General features: G+C 40.4%; 1 protein-coding gene across 1 annotated transcript in view; it reads left to right on the top strand.

Annotated features, from left to right (window-relative positions):
• Positions 1-12,131, top strand: part of SPATA16 (spermatogenesis associated 16) — a 78,221-nt gene extending 66,090 nt beyond the window's left edge. The window contains exon 10 of the mRNA XM_065845036.2: positions 11,637-12,131. Within this exon, the coding sequence (XP_065701108.1) occupies positions 11,637-11,759 (123 nt within the window). The 3' untranslated portion in view covers positions 11,760-12,131. The remainder of the gene's footprint in view (positions 1-11,636) is intronic.
• Positions 12,132-22,261: the final 10,130 nt, after the last annotated feature.

The raw sequence follows: 22,261 nt of genomic DNA, 5'->3' as shown, positions 1-22,261 counted from the left end.
GCAAAACAAAGGCTAAATATTCATACTGGTTTTACACTACTCCAGGATAGTCTCTAAATCTCACACACCTGCCTACAGGTCATACAAGAATCTTTTGCAACACAAACACTACCTATGATATCAGTTATATATATTTATACTATTACATACATATTTGCTGCCATATATAAAAAAACATTGATAACAAGATGAATGCAAAGAGTCAATGATATGTTTACCAATAACCTATTCCCAGTGCTTCTCTAGCACTTTTCCTTCCCGTGTTTGGACATTAGACTTAAATATCAGAGACAGTTTTCCAAACCTGCTCTCTGATATTTTAAAATCTGCGGCTTCAAAATTTATTGGCATTCTTAACATAGTTTTGCACTTCATTTTTGAGAACTCAAATAACCATTTGATTTGAGGTACCTTGTTCCAAGAGGGACTCACAGTTTGTTTCATAATACAAAAATATTTTCCTATATTATAATATATCAGAACAAAGAAATAAAAAGCATCATCAAATATTTCTTTTCTATTTTTTTCCAAAAATTCATTTCAGCATATTTGTCACGTTCTTAGAGAGAGGGAAAAAAAATAATAAAAATAAAACCAGACAGGAAAACACACTTGGTGGGGGTTTGGAGCTTTTTTAGTTTGTTTCTTTGTTTTTTGGTCGAATTCAGTATTTCTCCTTTTGCTCACCACGTGACGCCGATTGTAGAAGCCTAGTAAGAACCTTCACACAGATTTAGTTACAAGGTAGTTATTTGTATTTTTGCTATTGAATTAATTTACATATATTGGAAGGTGAAAAAGAATATGAAGCAGTTTATACAATCAGCTATATATGCAAAACTCTGGGGAGCTGACAGCTATGCTACCACCAATGAAGTCTGGCTTTTGCAATAGAAACAGCTGTTGCACCTAATGAAAGCACTCAAAATTTTTCTCTAATGCAGCAGAATTACAGCGGTGCCTCTCTTCCAAATGGCTAAAGGGTCTGTCAGAACTGCCATTACAAACTACTGTTTTCAGAGTTTTATATTCCAGAGTCAGCCGTAAAAAAATACATTCAGTCTGAAATCTGACATAGAAGGGCACAAAGCCTGACACCCAAACATTTTTTTCTTTCGTCACAGTAGAGAGTTTATCAAATTAGTTTGAAATTAATTTGGGCAAATTTGAATTTACAGGAGTGACAAAGTAGCAATATACATGTAACTTCAAGTGTTTTGGGTGCCGTGCTGCTCATCCAATTCACTGACAAATTTTTGGTTTTAAGCAAACTAATTTATCAAATGGGCTAATTATTTTTGGAAGCCTTAAATACAAAGAAATGAAAAATGACCTCGTAATTAGCTGGAGAAAAGAGAACATCGCTGCACAGAATATTCATTTCATTTCTCAGCATTACCAGACTACACATTCTCCAGCCATAAGGAGACCTGACCCAGGAGTGCCCACATTACTTTGGGAGATTAAGAAATATCCTCCTGCAGACTCTTTTACCTGTGTACTAGATATCCCTGAAAAGTGCCTCAGAGACAGGAAAAATGAGCTGTGTCTGTCTCCCAAAATCCCTGTTTGCCAGGATTTTACTGACACTTTTCCTTGCAGTTCTCTGGATAAAATGTGAGCTTTGTATTAGCAATTCGGAGAATCAGACACCTGGGTCTAAGGTCTTGCAAGCAACTAACAGAGGGACCGAGTCCCACTCTACCTCAGAACGTTTGCCTAAATAATTTTTTACCACCTCCTTTCTTTTTGTGGTTGCTGGTCAGCTTGCTGGTGACTACACTGCTGCACTTAAAGAGGATTTAAGGCATCGTACTAGGGCTTAGGAAATTTTTTTCATTACTGGCTCTGTCCAAATTGCGTCATAGGTTGAGTCATGAAGGTATTTAAATATCACACCATCAGTATTTCATGGGAGTGGACTTCTCCGAAGCCACCCTTAACTGGGAAGCCCTCCTAAAGTAGGAAACACTATGTGAAAGAGTATCAAACCCCCTCTTTAAAGAGGCTTCAGTCTTCACCAGTGAAGAGAGGTAGAAATATATTTTTGTTTAAGGATTTTTAAGTGTAAATTCACTTCTTAATTCAAATTATTGTTTTAACAAGACTGACTTAGCCCAGCAGTTGGAGCAATGACCTTTGATGCACAAGGCTCAGCAGCAATGACCAGGAAACTTCCAAGAGAGATTGAGGGGAACTAACCTGATAGTTCAGCTTGGTCCCGCAACACTCAGTCCAGCAAATGTCCAGCACCCCCAGGACACCTAGGTCTGGCCATTATCGATGAGTTTCTTTGCCGACAGAGTTATATCTGAAGTGAATCTGGTGTGAACATGAATGCCAGGACTAGCAGTAAAGCTTGGCCCTGAGTAACTCAAGGAACCACGTTTCTGCATGGCCACTGCAGGACTCTATAGCAGCTACACACAGGCAGAGGGGTCTCGTGTATCTCTGACATATAAAACAGCAGGAAAGCTCCTCCTTTCCTCTACAGAGCCTTTGTTTCTCTGCAGTCTTGTGAGAAAAAAAAATAAAGAAATAAAAAGAGATTACTTTCCTATCTCATAAGAATAAATTCATTAATAAAGCCTCACAATATTGTTGCAGTGAGAGGCATTTCATTAAATAAATAGATACTTTAGAGCCTATCAACCAGAAACTTTTGACATCCAAAAAGAGGAGAGCCAAATAAGTACAAGTGCCAGCATGGCTCTGCTTCCCCTGAGAAGATAATAATGTAGTTCTACTTCTCTCCTCCATTTAGCCCCTAGGCTTTCATAGCAGTTTCATAGGATCATCTTAACATCATTTGAACAGCCAAAGGAGAGACAGGAGTTGGCAAATAAACACTTGCCTACACTTCCACATGTGAGACACTTCATAAAACCTTCACATGAGTTTACCTCAAGGGCATCACATACTCTGCAATTTAGATAAGTTATTATGCCCATCATTTGCTGAGCTCAGTGGAATGCCTGTTTCATAAATCTGAAAGCAGAGCAAACATGGATGAGTGAATAAAAGAACAGATGTAACTTACATAAGGATAAGTATATAACAAAAGCTGCACTAATATATGTGAATATGAAATGAAGTAAAATTAGCCTAACATCTTATATAACTTTTTAGCCAGGCACACAGATTTTCCATAGTTGACCTCTGCTTACTACATCTCTGCTCTCTGCAACAGCAGGGGAACACTATCTGATGAACTGTGCTCTTCCATTGACATTATCTCTTAATTGAAAATCAAGCCATGGAAAAAGGCCATCGACTTGCTGGGCTTTCGGTCAGCCAGAGGACCAAGGAGGGAGATTCATAGTATGTTGATGGAAAGTGGACGTGTTGCTGAATAGCATTGTGCTGGCTACTACGACAGTTATTTGATGTATATGACTTTGTAACATCTTGTAAAGTCATCCTAGCCCATGCCACAGACATCAGGAACCACACTTGTTCTCAGAGCATGCAGGCTTCAAAAGGTGTTGCATTTTGGTGCATTGTCTTGAGTTAGCTTGGCTGCTTCTGAACTATCAGAAAGAAACTGTTTCCTCATGTTTTGAGCTCTGGGCCATGATGCAGCCAGGTGCTTCATGAACACATGTACCAGTTGTGAAAAGGGAGGGGGAAAGCAGATGGAAAAGGATAGGAAAAGCACATTTTCTGGAGAAGGAGTGGAAGTCTAATATGCAACACCTAATGTGTGATGTATTCAGAAAAGTGCAAAAGGAAAATTTCAGTGGCACCAATTCAGGTAGAGTGAGAGTGAAAGAAATGAAGAGCAGAGCAACCAGTTAGAAGTGCAAAAATTTTTGTAAGAGTTGACCAAAGATTAGCTTCACACAAAGATTAGAGAAAGCATAACAAGACATTAACTCAGAGTCAGCAATAGCCTTGAAAGAGACAAGAAGAAACTATGGCAGAGGTTTCTAGTTGATCTCCAGGCGCAATTTTCAGACCAGGTAGAGGAAGTTGGGAGAGTGCATGAGTAGAGAACGAGATCTGCCCCATTGAATGTGAGGCGATACTAAAGAAATGTAAGCAAACAAAGTCCCATTAACAAATTCAGCCCCACTCTAAGGACAACAGAAGAGTGACAGCATTCACAGAGCTCTTTGTCTAAGAGAGACGTGACAACGGGATTTCAGAAGTTAATAATACTACTGGTCCTTGAGATAATTTCCTGCCCTTATGAGTCTCTGTTTTTTGTCTCTGGGACACCAGAGAAGAAAAGATGTGCCAGTGAAATGCCTATGTGGCCCTGAGCTACACTGGAAGAAGCAGTTGCACCCTGCTCATTTCCCAGCCTCCAGACACCAATATCTAATATAAACCTGAACTATTTAGTGACCACACACTAAACAGCTATACCTCCTGATCACAGCTAGGTGAGCAGTGCAATATAAAAACAGAAGCTGTGACTACTAAGAAACAGTGAGCTTTGGGGTGTACAAAGTTTTATTCACATCTGAAGCAGACACAGGAAGTTTCAAGTTTGCTGTTCCACACCAAAGGGAAGTTTCTATACATAAAAGCATAGGTTTTTTCCAGTTAAATTAGTTTGTCTAACAACTGATATCATCTATACCCATAACTTTTAGGCCATCACAACTACAACAAAACACTCCTTATGCTATTGGAAAGGAGTGTGTTTTTATGAGAAAGGTTTTGGTCTGTTCCACCAAGTGGAAGTCTAATATGCAACACCTGATGTGTAATGAATTCAGAAAAGTCACTGGAATAATTTTAAGTAGCAGCAAATCTAGCAACTGAGCAGTAAATGTCCTAAACATTCGAATAATGTAGCTGGTTGTAGCTGCCTGGCAGTTAAATCACAGGCAATTCTGGGCATTGACAATCCCCACGTAAGGATTTAGATAAACATTTCCGCAGCCCTTGCTAATCATGCTGTCAGTTATAAACGAGCCGTCTGCTTACCTGCTGCCCTCTACCAGAGAAGGTCTCCAGCCCTATAAACACTTGCTACCAGGTATTGTTGCTGCTGTGAAAAACAGCATGAGTCAACGAGACTGCTCATAGTAAACACTGCACTGGACAGCGCTTTCAGGAGAGCTTATAAAGAACAAAAGGACCGTCTGAGTTGCGAGGTAGTTAATAAGTGTAATTCATTACCAACATCGACATTATTTTTATTCAGTTCCTCATCAACAAACACTCATCCATCTGCTTCTATCACTGGAGCTTTGCTAGTGTGCTAAGAACCTGCTGGCAAACACTGTTTTCAAGTGTTTTGCTGAACTCATTCCTTTACCATAGAAATGCGGCACAGAGCTGTCTGTCAGATTTCTTTCTTTAAAGAATGGCAGTGGGTACAAATGAGGCATGTGAAAATATAGAAATGGAGAATGAGGGACAACATATTTATCTTTGACATTGGCATCTGAAGTGATGAACATTTCTAAAAGCAGGTCCAAGGCAAGAATTGCTGGGTCAGTTGGGTTATATCACCAAATGAATGTAAGGAAATTACTTTGGACAGCCCATGGCAGTGAGGATCATGCACTACTGTGAAAACCCACTGCCTTCCAAAAGCAACCATAGCAGCTCAAATGAGCTTCACTTAACACACAAAGAGTAAAAATCAGAATTTTTCTTCCAGATACCAACCAACCATTGCTCTAACTGACCTTAATGGAAGGTTCATATGGGGGTTTCATTTCTATTAAATTATCAGTTGCTTTTCTGAAGCACATGCTCAGTTTTTCCTTCTCACTCTGTGCAGCCATCCCTACTTATTTGTAGGCCCTTCAAGTACTGTTCCTTTGGTTATATTCACTCCAAAGAGCACTTCAGCAAGTATCTCTTGCAGACAAAGGAAAACACTGAAAGGTACTTCATGTTTAAAGGCAGCTCATTTGCCTTCTATTACTAACAGCTCCCAAGCAGAAAATAGCTCCCTTTCTGTCATTACAAGTTATTTATAGCTCCTGCATATTTTTGCAAAAGCACCTGTTTCTTATTTGACAGTGACTCCTCTGATTTGTATCGGGATTTAGGAAGTTTGGATGTTTAGGCATTACAGACAACACATACACATCCATCCATGCAAGACATACTTTTACGTTTACAGAGTCTGCTTGCTGCTTATCCATCTCCATCTTTTTTCTAAACAAAGGTATTTTCCTACAGGAGTTTGTCCTTGTGGGATCCTGACTCCTCATTTCATTCTAAACTCTTTATCAAGTACTACAGCAGATATTTTCTGCCCAAATTCATGCCAGTCTTTTAGAAGATGTGTGCTTTCAAGTTAGCTCGTGACCAGAATAGGTCCTGCATTTTTGGATAAGCCACGAAGCTTCCTTTGGACAGTCAGTAAGCCCTCAAACATGGACATCTGTTCCTTGGAACAACCTCCTTGCAGCAAAGGTTGACGAGTTTCATGACATCTGTGGCCCATCAGGACTTGGACAAAACCACGGTGAATGATGGATAGTATTGCATTGTTCCCTCATTGTAGCTGGTACATATCGTATAATTAGGAAACATGTGGCACATCTTATCCCAACGTGTGCATAGGAAGGGCAAAGAATATACTTGCTTTGTGGTATTTCAGGGCAAAACCAGAGGCATCCAGGCATGTTCAGAAGTGACTGGTGAGACATTACCAGAAATGCAGCAAGTTTTTCAAAAAAGGAGATGTGAACTTCCCATAAAGCCCTGCTTTGAAGAGGAGGTTGGTCTGGATGACCTCCAGAGGTTCCTTACTCTGAAATCTTTGGATGATTGTAATTCAGCAGCAGCCAGCAAGTGCTGCTTACACATCCCTCCACACCGTGAGCGAATCAATCAGGATGGCATCCAGGGAGCAGGGCAGAACACTCACAGCGGCGACTCTCTCCCCTTTATCCATCACTGGACAACATGTACAAAAGGGCAGGATTAGAAATATTTTTATATGCTCCAAACAAGGCCTGTATTGTTCCTTATCTTTGTGTGGATCTATAATGTAACTTTCAAAACCTCCTGTAGGTCCCAATCAAATCCTAAACCAAATGGAAAGCACATATTGCCTCACCTGATTAGACCTTCTCAGTTCATCCCTCCAGCTAAGCCGGCTGCATTGCCTGTTACCAAAGAGCTCTGTGTTTTCATTGCAGACATAAACTGCATTAGATAAGTGTACCAAAACCATAAGTGCTTACAGATTCTGCCCAGCCTTACAGAATGATGTAAAACCCTTTCAGTTAAGAATGAGCTGATCACCTCAGTATTTGCATGAACCACAGATCGTTTTCTTCTCTCAGCAAACTCAGAACTGGAATTCAGAGCAGACTAATTGCCTTAGAGTCCATCCAGCTACATCTGGTACACTAATTATGCTTTTCACCTCCTCGCTCTGTGTCAGAATAAAAACACCTTGATGTGTGTCACTGGGGAAAGGCAGACACAACCTCACCCATTCACCTGATTTTCCCTAGGAACAGAATAACAGAAATATTTTTAAGACACAGCTTGTCAGTGCCACAGCTCCCTGCTGCTGTCTTAGCAGCACAGCAAAGCCTGTGCCATCAAGGCCAGCAGCAGGCACCCACAGAGGTTTTGTCCTTCCCATTCATTCCTCTGGCTTAAAAAAATAGCATAATTCCCTTCAGGTGGTCAAATAAGTTTGCTTTTCATGCCGCATTTCTCATCTTCATTTGGCCACCAGCCTACACGTTTCTCTATCCTACATTAATGCCCCTAAGCACTAGGCGTATAGGCCCAGCATCTGCCCATTGCTTTGATTCCCCAGGTACCTCCATGGACTCATGGGTATAAAACTAAAGGTGGACAGTTGAAGTGTCAGCACTATATATCTGTACTCTTGCAGAAGCCCAGGTGTTTCCTCAGTGTTAATTCCTTTGCTTTTTGTTTTGCCCCTCTTCAAATCAACAATTTCCACCACTGATATCTTTCACGACATATTGTCAATGCAAGAATTTGAAGCACAAAGTAGAATTTTGAAGCAATGTAAAAGAAAGGCAATATTAACACCAAGAGCACAAAAACTCTACTAGGTATCTGGCTTATTTTCAAATTTCTGTCCCCAGGCATCTATGCTTCTCTGCTTAGACTGATCCCAAAGCACCTATAAATACCATACAGATGTGCTGTGGACTAAGCACATAATTTACTTTAAAGGCATCTTTTGTTTCTATTTCTTCCCTCTTTCCCTTTGACCTTCATCCTGTCCAGTCCCTTTTTTCTTCCTCCCTCCAGCTGATCACAGAGGCCAGACTAAAGACAGAGAAAAATCCAGTGAAAGAAATGGGGTCAGGAGCAGCCTGAATTCCGGAGCTAACAAGGAAAAAATGGGAGGAACTTGAATGGAGGGGCAGTTGTGCACCAAGGAGACTTTATCTATGCCAGGGCTAGAGACATTAATACAAAGTAGAAATCCTGCCACTGCACTTCTGGGAGTAACTGGGGTGGCAAATACGTGGGATACATTGAAAGTAAGATGTCAGAGCAGCAGAGGATTAAAAATAGGTTGGAGTCAAATTTGTCTTCATAAGATCTCTGGTCACCAAGCACTTGAGAAAATGATCGTAAAGACTCTGTATATCTGGGTAGATGGGAGAAGTGGTTTTGTATGTTCAGGAGAATATTAAAGGGACTTCTCTCCTAGGATGTTAAGTAGCATGTTCAGCTACTGGGAGCTGAGCACAGCCCCTGCAGATGGGACACGATGTTGCTGACCAGTTCCCAAGCACAGACTGTGGCACACATGGACACTGTGTGGGTCAGGGGATTTGAGGTGGAGAAACATAATCCAAACAAAAATAGTGCAAAGGACCGATCCAACAATGTTGATCTCTGTGTGGGTTGGGATCAGCCCCAAAATGAGCCTCGTGTCAATCCCAGGGAGCACCAGTAAGGAACACTCCGTGGTGAACCAAGTCTTGCAGAGCCCTTCACTCGGGCTCCAGAGCTGCTTTAGCCTATATAGTAGCTGCAGAGTTCAGCTATGTAACCCTGGGGTTTGGTCTCATTATCAGTCTGCGGCCAGTTATTGCTCTGAGAATAAGTTACAAGTCTTGCAAAATCCACTTTCCTACAGCAGCTGTGACTCTAACCCTAATCATGTTTGGGCTGGTTGCAGACTATGTCCTTCTACTTACTCCCATCCAGATAGACTACTACTTAAACAGTTATTGGGAGGGGAAAGATAAAGAAAAAAAACCAAAAAACACACAGTGAATCTATTGGTTTAAAAAATGTGCATTTCCCAATGAGAGCCCCAAAGGTGGCTCACCGCAGTCAGACAACAGAAAAGCGGGGACAGGCAGGTTTTAAATCAAGGTAAAAAGGCAGAACATAATGCTTCCAATTTACTTCCTTAAAATGAAATGTGCAAGCTAAAAAGCCATGAATAAGCACTACTGAACACTGCAGCCACCAAAAAGAGATTTTTAAGCCATTTCCCCCCTCCTTTATCTTGTCAAGAGACTGTATTTTCATTGTGTTCCTATGGTAATTTAAATCATGCTAGGGCTCAGAGCATACAGTGTAATTGTAAGTCGGCGAGGGTTTGAATACCATCACTGCTGTGCAAATAACATCATCAGCTCATCAGCTGTGTCAGTAACATTGCAATTATGTAAGAAACTATTATTTCCACCCCTGATATGCCATATTAGAACTTATTTGGGGGGCTGGAGCTGACAGGTATTCTATAAATATGAAAAGCACACAACAGCAGCTGAGCTGTGGTTCAAGGCAAGAACATCATCCCACCGGGGCTTTCTGGTGGCATCACCAGATATGCAGGCACTGCTGGATGGTCCTAAAGGAGCAGCCATAAAAACTGTTGCCTCCCTGGTACTCCCTTTGCCCTCACCCCATAACTGCCCACCTGTCCGGGACCTGTTTCTCTTCCCTTCCCACCCTTCGTGCTCCCCAAACACAAGCACTACCCCCCAAATATAAAGGATTACTTTATGCACTACACAGGATTACTTTATGCTTTAAGTTATGCAGACCTTTTAGTTTGGTCTGTTGCAGAAGACTTTTGGGGGGTTTGGTGTTTGTTTCTAACATCGTTAAACCCCTGGAGTGGAGCTGGGCACTAAGTGATTAGTTTTTCCTCAGACTTCCCATGTGCTTTTGGCCAGATCAATGATTTCTTAAGCTTTTATTTCTGCTTCTTAAAAATGAGGCTAGAATAATTATTCCTTTCACTAATCCTCCGTGTACTTATATGGTGAGCACGTCACAGCAGAGCCAGCCCATGACGCTGCTTGCAGAGAGCCCAACCTCACTCCTGGTGTGACAGATCTCTGGGCAGCACAAAAGCCCACGAGCAAGTGCCAGCCCAGCAAGGTGCACCAGCACAGCAGAAAACTCCTTTGCATGGCATCATGCACTGTGCTACACAAAGCCGATCTGCTGGAAATGTCACTCCTGCAAGTTTGGGGAGGAGGAGGAGGAGGCAGAGCTCCTCTCCCAAACCATTCCTGGTGCCCTCGGCACCCCAGGGAGGCAGAAGTGATTATCTGTAAACCTTCCTGCTTGCCTCCTTGTCTCTGTCACACATGTGCATCCTTCGCCAGCACAAACTGTGGCCAGAGCATGTGGCACAGCTTCAAGTTCAGGGCTGAGGAGCACTTCAGTAGCAGCTCAATACATGAATAAATGCAATAGGAAGCCACGCTCAGATTAATTCAGTCAGATGTTCTGTGTTGTGCCCAAAGAAGCAACGCTCCACTGAATGCATGTCAGGATGATAGATTAGGACTTTTTTTTTTTTTTTTTTTTTTTTTTAATTTCAGCTTAAGATGCAATTGGAAGACTGACTTTTTAGATCCTTACATTATATAGGGTCTAAGTCTTGAGTATAATTCAGTGCGAAGGAAGATGATTCTCATCTTCACCTTACAGAAACGCTGCATATTGCAACAGATGACAAAGGGTATGAATAAAGATAAGGTATGGGGAGAGACAACCAAAAAATTAGGAGTGCCTGGTATTTACAGAATACCTGTACACAGTACTATTAATCTATATTTTAGGGCTGTTTTGAAATCACCTCTGCATAGATGACGTGTCTATCTGAATGTACTCTTTAATAGAAGAATTAAGTTTTTATTTTGGGGGGACACTGAGGTCATCTGTTCTTTTTTACAGTATTCTCTGGTGTATTATATTCATTGGAAAACATATTTATTCAGAACTTCATTTTGATTTAATAGAAAAATGCTTCTTGCCACGGCAATGTGAAATACTCATTTTTCTCCATGTGTTGATTTTTGGCATATAAATGCCAGAAGCCTCTGTTCTCTTTCCTTATCAAGAAAAACTTGCCTGAGATTAATTTCCTCATCATCCCTTCCTTTTAAAGTGGCTGTTTTTCAATGCCATTTAAAGACAGAGTTGTGATAAATTCCTGTTTTCAATGTACAGATTTGAATGAAAGAGTCTATTCCACAGCAGTAATTGAATCCAAATGGATAGGGAAAAAAAAAAAAGAAATATGAAATCAGGTACTGCTGCTCCAGCCAATTCTATGAGAGATGCCTTCATGTAGTTTTCTTTCTAATGACAATTAGTTTTGAAACAAATTAATTGCAAAAGTTTTTAAAGTTTTTATAGAGGGGAAGGGACATGCTTCTGACACCACTTCTTTATAATTGCAGATTGGACTAATTGAAGATTATTTATACCAAGTTGAAGACAATTACTTAAAGAACAAAAGGCTGAGAATAGCTAGGACACAAAGAATGAGAATGAAGAGGATTCAAGATGCACAGCAACGTTAGAGCCTACGAAAGACAAAACTGTCCCTTACCAGCCATGGCCACACAGCGAACAAGAAAATTAACACTGTAGATATTTGATAGATAGGTCAAAGAAAGCCACCTTTCCACTTAATGAGCTTTGCCCTCACTGTGAGATATCTCCAGCAAGACACTCCTGCACTTCATTAGTCTTTACTGGTTGGAATAAATGTGCATTAAAGGTTTACTTTAAATTGCCTTGTTTGTTTAAATAGTAACAGCCACAAAGGAGTCTGTATTTTGTGCTCTGAGAATATTCTGCATCCAAACTCTACAAAACCCTCCTGGTTGGATTATTGTCCAAGAAACACTGAAAATAACAATCCCTCCATCCTCAGCTAAGAGGAATTCAGCCTCACATTCCCTTTTTTCCAGGTTAATGCCTTACACTACAGATATTGGTACAATCTATAAGTGCAATATAGCATCCTGCACCTTAGTGCTGCAGCAATTCCAAGTGCAAGAATCACAAAACCATGAAAAGAGAAAAATTTAAAAGCAGCCCAGCAATCGCCCCATGCATAAGAATGTCCTTCACTCTCATCTGTGCCCCAAGGATGATTTTCCCCATATTAGATTTTTGTTTGTTTTGCTTTTTAAATGCACAAACAGTCATGGGAATAGGATAACTGCACCAGCTTTCCCCAGTGCAAATCTCTCAGTTAAGGGCCAGCAACACGTCTTGCACTACCCCGGCAGCCGTCTGTCATGTAGGCACACACCTGCCATCGCTCTGGTGTTCAAGGGAACTCAGGTTCCTAAATCCCCCAAGACCCGTTGTCAGTGAGCAAAGCAACGCACCTACTTTTCAAGAGAGATCACTTTATCAGATGAAGTTTGACAGGCATCACCAGCTGATGTGCACAGTCTCCTCTAAAGGGGGCATCTCCTTTTCGTTCACTGTGCTTACTTTGTAAGAAAATAACCTCGTGTTATAGAAACAGCATTGAGTTCATTACATTTTCTCATTCAAGGGTGACTTCAAAACAAAAAGATAGAAAGAAATGAAAAATCCCACACGTCGCCCTGCCCACCCCTAAGATTTAATTAAAAAAACCCAAGACCTCAAAGGTATTTAGCCACTTAATCCCGATTATCTATTTATCACAGATAGGAGTCTAAACCCTACAGATTTTTAGCTGCTAGAGACCATCTTCCTAGGCTCTCATAAAAGATTTTTGAAAACCGAGAAAGAGCTGGCAAAAGCTTTGACGGTCCTTTGTTCAGAATAAGTATAAAGAAATCTTTTTGAGAAAATCTGAGCTAGCTTGAGCTCCTTAAACATGTGGTACAGAGAAATGAAGAATTATTGCCCTTCAGAGATGGCATTATTTTGCTATGGAGTTGGTTTTGTCAGATGAAGTTTTATGACACATAGTGGCAATCATCCATCTTTGATGAGCAGACACACATTAAATCAGAAAGACTGCTCCCCATGGATCGTCAAGTCACAGTCAACACACAGTTTGTTAAATCATGAGGATCTTAAGCAAATACTCTTAATTTTATGCAAGCTGGCTAACTATGCTGCAATATGTCATGCAAAATCAAGTATTTTTACCTTGAAGGATGAAAAAGAATAAAGTTCACAGACAATAGGTGATATTTGAGAACAAAAAAGCAACATTGCCAGTGAAAAACAGTTGCCTCCGTGACATGAACAAGTTGATCTGAGCACACTGAGAAGGATGTACCGATCTCTTTGTGGAGCTTTGTAAGAGACCCAAATCCAAGACAAGATGTGACACTTCACTTTTCAGATACCAGGTAGGGCGAAAAACCTGTCGTACACTGCAGATCAATCCATCACTGAGAGAGAAGGAGAGATCACAGCCCAAATCCATCTGTAAGGTGTCGGGAACATGGAGACCAGCACCTGGCTACAGTGCCCTTCACCTCCAGCCAGCCCCAGACTAGAGCCATCATCCGGAGACAAAGTCTGCTGTGAAACAACATGACGCGAACGTGACAGGAACCTCTATGGAGAAGGGTGTTACTGTTTTCTAAAAGTACCCGTCTGCAATGCACAGATTCCCAGGCCCAAATCTGCATAGTATTGTATTCAGGGCTCACCCAGAGTCAACTTTACTCCATGAATACAACTACATTTTGCCAATGGGGAAGAAGTGTGAGGGGCAAGAGGGATTTCTGATGTTGGCTGCAAGCAGTATAGTTTCTAAAGCATGAGATTCACTAGGATTACCTACACAAAACAAGCAAACAAAAAAACCCCACATAATCACCACCAAACATAACAATAATAACAATAAACTTGTGAAGAAAGTGCAGACTGTTATAATGATTCTCTGGCCTCTTAGTGGCAATTTCTACAGGGTGATGACACATACCATGGCCCCTCTCATTCAGGAAATATTATTAGAAGTTGAACTTCATTCTCTCTCTCTTTTTTTTTTTTTAATTTTTTTTATGAACAACATGTTAAAACCAGCCCGGCCTGTGGTTGCTGTGGCTATTTTAGTCCTGTACACAAGGACACATTTGAGACCCTCCCTGAGAGTTCCACTTTCAGGTCACTTTTCTGTCAAAGACTAGTTTCCAAATGAATGATGGGGCTTTGTTCCCCTCTATCACAGATTTTTTTGGTCACAAAAAGATTAATCTGTTGACAGCTAGGTTCAGTGGCCCCAGGCAACTGATGTCAGCTGAAACCACTCAATGAAAAGCAAAGAACACTATACCAATTTAAAGAAAAGGGGAAAAAAAAAATAAAGATATAAATATACTCTCCCCTAAAACTGCTTTGTAACTCTTGTGTTCGCTGTTGCAATCCTTGCTTCCTTGTAAATGCCAGAACTGTACTAAACCCTGGGAGGGACAATGAGCACCAGCAGAGTCGGCTCCTTCAGGTGTCAGGTGTATGTTTACTGTTGAGTTACAACACTAATTACAACTTGGAGAAGGTACATCAGGCAGTCGTTGGCCTTAAAAAACATTTTTGATTTTGACTATTTTTTAAGTCTCTTCTGTCAAAGGGGTAGGGTAAAAACACTTGAAAAATGTAAGGTTGTGGTTCAGAATGGTGGATAATGGGTCTATAGCTGAAGTATTAAATTAAACACATCACCAGAGGAAGAAGATGAGAGTCACTCATGACATTCAGTGTTAGGGACTAAATGAGGACATGCACTAACAGCATCCACTGCTAGGGATTAAATTAGTAACCTGCTGATGTTAATATCCCTCTGTAGTTAACGAGAGGGACAGTGCTCAGAAAATAATTTGGAGCACCTCAGTCACGCTCTGCCAGTATCTCCCTCCACCACTGTTTCACATCAAAGGAAAAGGAGAAAATGCTTACATCAAGTTTGCCTTCAAGTTTGAGTATTAGAGATTGCAAACTCCTGAGAACAAGTCTTACCACCCGCTCTAGGTAGATTCTTAGGAATTAGCATATTAATACTTTTAAACAAAACACCGCTTAAAAAGAAGTCTCATATTAGGAAACGTATAAACTAATAATGAGTTTATCAATACAGAAGACATAGGAGGGATATTACGCCCCACACAGTACTTAAAAAATAAAGTCCATGGCTAAAGTCAGAACAATCTATAAATACGCACACTGTATTATATTTACAGCCCAGCTGAGGAGTCGTACAAAAGTAACCTGCTGCTTATTTAGTGGCTAGATGTGATCACACATCTTTAATCTCAAACCCAGAACAACATCAGGCCAGAGTTTTACATTTTTCCATTTGAACTGCAATCATTGTCACAAGAGCCAATTTCACATTGGGCTGTTTCTGGTTCTTGTTGCAATTCATCACAAGAAGGCATGAGATCTAAGATACCTCAGCAAGGCACAGCCCATGAATAATACAGAGCTTTACTTTGACCTTTTCAGTTTGCTTTGTATTGTGACTGGCCAGCCATTCCTGTCCTCCCCTGTTAACCACCCCATTAACCTGGGAGGAGAAGGTGGAACGGACAGACAATTAGCCACTAGAATGCTAAAATGGTTAACATAGTCCTGGCTTTCTTAGGCTTTAATGGGTGTTAAGATTCTGAAATCTCTTTCCTCTTTCAAAGTGTGCAGGGAAAAAAAAATAGGAAATCACACAAGATGAACTTTGTTCTCATTTCAGATTATAATCATGTAGTTCCTTTCAGATGTCACACTTGGATGATTCTAGCTTACGCGTGAATAAACTGAGAAGAATGTTTATTTTGATTGCTCTCAATATGGAGAATATTCAATTAGAGCAGTGAACTTTTTCTTTGAAGCTGGTCATTCTTGAGTAAAGGAAAATTGGAGAAAGTAGAGGCAAAAAAGCTCCATACGGCAGTCTTCTTTAAAAAGGTCACGCTTGCTACACTAACTACATGAGCTGAATCATTGCAGTCATTTCCTAGTCAAAGAAAGGAAACAGTGGAATTCTCCCGTCCTGTGGGCTGTCAGCTGCAGAAAGCTTTATCTTGGTACTCACCAAGACTGCAGGGCAGGAGGATCTCATGTCTCAGGCACATATAGAAAACAAGGCACAGTAAGTCTTGGTGGAGTTTCCAAAGTGTCTGGTGAAAGCAGCTGCTCCCTTTCTCAGTGTTTTCATACATCTTCGCAATTTTTTTGAAAGAACACATCGTCATGAATGACACAAAGTGAATTAGACAAGTATCAGAAAATGCTTTCTCAAGTCTTGTAGTCAAAAGACCTGAATTCCAGACTTCTCGTGAGCTTCTTTTGCTTGTAAAGGTTTTCTAAACATTACTCCAGTGGTTCAGTTACAAAGATCTGGAACAGTTTATCTTTCAGATGCTGCCATATTCTTGTCCTTACACAAATGTGTTACTCTGAGTTGCTATTAATAGCAGTGATTTGAAATACTTCAGATGGAAGAAGTGGGGACAAAGAGAAAGGGACCTTTCTGCCACCCATCAGAACACCAGATTTTACATTTATCATGGGTATTATACACAAAAACACAGTCTTTTTTATTATCTCGTGGTAATAATATAATCTGTATTTTGCTTAAGGTGAACAGTGATGTTCAGACAGGAAGAATTAATAACAAAGAAAAGATAAAGCTTTAAATTATCAAGATGACTTTCACGATTTCTCTCTGTAATACATTTTAAGTCCAGAAGGAACCATTAAGATCACCTGTACACCAAGGACTTTTACACTGTGCTTTTTGATATGTGGGATCTCAAGTAACCTCCCATTTCTTTTGACCCTTGCTCTTGAGCATTATCTTTGATGGAATTTTACAAACTCTGTATAGAAATATTCACATACTTAAGGGCACCCTCACAAACTGAGAGATTAGAGAGCACAATTTCTTTTCACAGGTACAGTTGTTCTTTTTAGGATAAAAGTTTTATTGTGTTTTTGTAGCAATTTAACTGACTGAAATCAGCACAAAGAGAAGTTTATCACGCTGCAGTATCTTTCATGTGTTGATTTGAAAAGATCTGTAGCAGTTTTAATGAGCCCTTATTTATGATTAAAGTCTGGAATAAGATTGAGTATTTCTGGGCATTTAGTGAGAAAAGTTATAGCAGAGTTATACCATTTACCAGCTGTCCACAAATCTACCCACCGCCATTCAGGACTAGATGGACATCATCATCATGGGAACTCCAAACCTCAACATTTTATACCTGCAAATCACTATCACAAATTCAAACACAGAGTAGGACAGTAGTAATCATGTCAAGAACCAGATTAAATTCTGGGTATCTTGCATAGAAAAGGCACATGAAGAAAAAGAAAAAGACAATCCATTCCTGCATTTGTCCCAGGGCCTGGGTGACCTAGGGAGCACCTGTGGCAGTGAATGAATTGCCTCCTCCCGCAGATAAAAGGCTAAAAATCTTATTGTTCTTTGTGCTCACTAAATAAGGGTTGAGGTGATCCATAAGAGAATGAGATTGCCAGGAAGCCTGCAGAGCTGTTATACTGCCTTGAACAGCTTCTCTCCAAAGCCTCCTTCATAAGCAACACAGCAGTAATTCCATTTTTGAAATATATTTATCCACCACTATTGTTAAATGTGCCCTAAGAATTTTTTCTTTTCCGGAAGGATGAGAACTTCAGCTTTTACATATCAACAAACAAGCAGAGAAAAAGCTTTTTTTGTTAAGAAGTGGAGTGTTACTTTTTGCAAGGGGTAAAAGCTGGAGGTGCATAAAACCAAATTCTTCCATTTAATTAGTAATCAGCAATGATCCGTCAGTCAGAGTTACTGTAATTCATGAACTGTTAAGTCAAAGCAAAAATGGCGAGTAATTAGACTATATCCATTACAGCTTCGCTAGCATTCACTCAATACAGCTAGGGTTTCAATCTAAGGAAGAAATGGAAGTGTGAAACTCTTTAATACATTCAGCTTTTTAATTAGCAATCAGTGCTGATTTGTCAGCCATACCAACCCTAATGCATGAGCCATTGAAACACAGAAAAAAACCACATTTTCAAAAACATTTATGCTTATATTTACATTCCCTCCAGGCTGAAACATTGGAGAAACTACTGAAATATCATCTTTGCCGTCACAAAGCAGCAGAAAGCATGTAGGAGTTTACAATCCAACATACCCAATGAGTTACTGACTGTTTGGGGAAAGACAGAAGTTGAATATTTATGAGAGGATGTTAGTATCGCCAAACACTGACAAATAAACATTCCCAGTTTTAACCTTATGCAAAACAAGATCTCTAAAAGCTCAGGTAATACCATTTATATCCCTGTCAATCCCATTTTAAAGAATCCATTAATAAAATGATAGTGTGCTTACCAGGCTGTTGCACTTCCCTCAGTCTCTGGATGAAGCAGGAGGTGGTAGAAGAGAAGTGCAAAAAGTTGTCCTTCACTCCATCTTCACCGGTGCCTGGGAAACCTGAGCTGGCAAAGCAGGACCCAGCCTGGTTCTGGCCCTGAGTAAGTGCAAGATCTTACTTCTCCCAAAATAGGATGGGCTCCTAAGCCGAACTCTCCAGCATTAGGCCAAAAGCCACATCTTCCTCAGCCCTCAGAGACATTGGGATGCTCCAGGGAGAGGAGGAATAAGAGATATAAAGGTTCTCCTCTTTTTACATGTATTAATATAAGTATCAGTGTAATTCCTTAATTTCACCAACATAAAGTATCTACAGTAGACCTCCCTATGTAGGGTAAAAAAAAAAAAAAAAAAAACAAAACATGCTTCACATGTGTTTGTAAGCATCTTTTTTCACTACTTCACACATATAAGTGTTTTTATATATATGTAATAACTTGCTTCAACAACAGAGAGTAGCTTCTACTACAGTCAGACTCTACTTAAAGCCAGTGTCAGTGTATGGATCAGCTGATAAAGTCACCAAGACAGCTTAATCTAATTACAATTCACAGATGGGGTGGTAATTGCACTTCTAACTACCTAAATTAGGCACACAAAGGCATGGTTGCATTTGTATGGTGGCTGACAGAATACTCTGTGCCAGCTGGAAGTTCAGCCCTAACTAGTGGTAATGTTCTTATTGAAAGATGACTTTTGTTTGCCTAAGGTCTGACAATGTTATCTATCTCACTAGATGTTTAATTAGTTTGTTTTCATGTTGTTCTCCTTTCCATTTTAGCTTTCCTTACTGATGTTAGTGAGCAGGTTTCTAGCTCTGCACTTAAAACTCCTCCCAAGGCAAAGAAAGTGGTACCAGTTTGCCTTTACCCTTCCAATGTCAGCTGCATGGAGCACTCAGCCAACATTTTAAGCTCTCAACGGCTTCTGTGTTTTCAAAGTACATTTTAGCTAGTCCCTGTTTTGTCTCTGATGGCTGGCTTTCAGAGGTTGTAAACATCCATCTCGCTGTGGAGTTTTCAGCTCCTATTTTTGAAACAGCAACTATTTTGCTGCAAAATACAGGTCAAGCCGTCCTGCTGAATCTACAACAAACAGGTGCTTTCAAGCAGCTGGAACCTCTCCACCTTTTCTCTTTGCACAAAAACCTAGAAAAGATTCACCATCTTAGTCCATAAATGCTTTAATAGTTTGCTGTAAATATTCATGAATTCTAGGTACAGGTGTGTGAAAGGCTGGACCACTCAAGCCCAGACTATGCTACACAAGGAAGTTCATATGATTCAGATGTCAACAAAAGGCGAAGAGTTCAGCTCCAGCCTGTGTTCCAGAGTTCCTCTGGTCTCTTGTCCAACTGTCGGCTTCTCTAATATCTGTGTGGTGTTTTTTTTTTTCTAATTTTTTTAAGCAAGCAAACAAACCGTTGCTTCCTTATACATCACCCTGCCTCAGTACAAGCTTAGTCTACATACTCCCTCCAAACTGCCACCCAATAGCTACACAGGCTCCTTAAACACCATTTATAATTTAAATTTCTGAGCACTGTTCCATATTTCAACTAGTAATGAAGACAGGTTGGTAACACAATACCTATCTTTCTCAAAATGCTGAAGGGCATACTCCAGGGTAATGTACATATAGGACCCCTACTCAAAGGAATTTCCGTCTTGGAGCACAACCACCCAGAACCTCAGGATACACACTCTAACAAGTAAGCAAACATGCTGCTAGGAAACTGAATCCTCCTTGAAAGTTCAGATCAGAACAGCGAGACATCCCCACCTACCACCCATCTCCCAGAGGACCTTTTCCTTTCATAGCTGTTCTACAATTTTAAAAGTCACCGATTGTGAACAGTGGTTAAGAGTAAGGATTCTTGTAGCAATGAGCATGAGCTTGTTGAACTGTTTTATTTCGGAATGCCTACAAGAAGAGAAGGTTGCGTTTTACACAAAGATCATTTTTTGACCTCCTTTTCAGAGAGTTCCAGTCTTTCTGAGTGAAAACAGTTCTGTGTGCTGAATGTGCACTGGCTGACTCTTCAGCAGTGTGGTAAGTGAATGAGAGCTAAGTTAGAAGTCCTAAAGTTTGTTCCTTAAAGAGGTGCAGAACAGACTCTATAGTTTTACTGACATAGAAATCTCAGCATCAAGACTTAGGAAATTATACGTAATTCAACTAAACTCTCTAAAGTGAAGTTTTAAAACTTATTCAGGAGACTGGAATTGTCTGTATCATGGTTAGGTATTGTACAAAACCAGATGACTACTGTTACTCAACAAAGCATATCCCATAGTGGCTAGACAGTAAAAATACTGTTTAAAATCCTGGGTTTCAGAACCAGTCTCTTCTGATATTTAAAACAAATCCAACCAAAATACTCCCTAAAATGATGTACTTGTTTTAATCCTACATGCACATGTAGTATTGGAAATTGAGAAGGCAGGCGAAAACCTCTTATTTGTAAAAATGTCTTCTTTTTGCTGGTTTCTGTTATTCTGGAGCCCCTCCCTGACTTAGCTCACCTCCACCTCTAATCCTGGGCTGTCATGTACTCAAGTTTCTTGCGGCTGTGTGACAGCTGTAAAACTCAGCAGCACATTGTCCATTATCTGCTCAGTCAACAAACACAGAACAGACCCCACACAACATGACCACAGTGGATACTACAAACTAATGAGATTTGCTGCCACATGGGTAGAGATCAACCAGTTTTGTAGTCACTCACTAGTAGCTTCCTTTCTGCCAGCAAAATTACAACACTGTCATGCAAGAGAACGCCTTACAAAAATTTGGTTAGGTGATTCCTACTTTTTTCCTCCAGTATCCAAGACTTGTTACACTGCTCCAGGTAATTGAGAACAAGCTGTCAAATCAGTAAATCAGTGTTAATTACTACCTATCAGCTTGTTATTTTAACACAAAATCTCACTCTTTTAACTTCTCTGTCTCACTGAAAAACTTCTGGTCCTCTGACAGTCAACAGCCAAAAAGCAGCTGAGGGCTTCATTCTGCTTCTAAGAGCCACAGTGGTGGTGTATCCTCACACCTATTTGGGATGAGCATGCCTCCAATTAACCGTGCCAGAGTGGAGCACCTTGGAGTATAGGCAGAGAGCAGTAGAGAAAGTAATGAACACATCGTCTGTTTTAAATCATCTCAAGACAAGGATACTGAGCTGCCATTTTGCTCTTAATCCTAGCACAGGATTTTCTTATTTAACAGTACCCCGGTGTTTTAAGAGAGGCAGCCCAAGCTGAAACTTGACATGACAGGTTAAGATAATAATGCATCCAGAATGCAGGAGGGGGTAAAGTCACACTGGAGCAGGGTAACTCCTCGAGAGTTCACAAGACTGAGCAGAACTAGTTCCTCCATGAGAAAGTTGTTTGCAACAAATGACGAGCAGTAGGACTCAGCACTCTGAACACTCACTTTCTCCTCATTTAGCAACAAGTGAGCTGTGCAGCAGTAGTAATGACAAGATCAGGCGATACAGTAAGAACCAGCGGGTCAATGGCTTTGAGTGCAAGTGAATTTGAGATAGAAGCTAGATGCAAATTACAATTGGGACATTAAAGAAAACCAGAGAAATAATGATAGGTAGATGTTATCCTAATTGCACGGAGTTTACCATGTTGAAGATGCCCTTCCAAAATTCACAAAAAAATAAACCAAAACCAG

The sequence above is a fragment of the Patagioenas fasciata genome, chromosome 9 (genome assembly GCF_037038585.1).
Source record: "Patagioenas fasciata isolate bPatFas1 chromosome 9, bPatFas1.hap1, whole genome shotgun sequence".
In the NCBI taxonomy this organism is placed as follows: domain Eukaryota; kingdom Metazoa; phylum Chordata; class Aves; order Columbiformes; family Columbidae; genus Patagioenas; species Patagioenas fasciata.
This window is presented reverse-complemented; position numbering and strand designations above follow the sequence as displayed.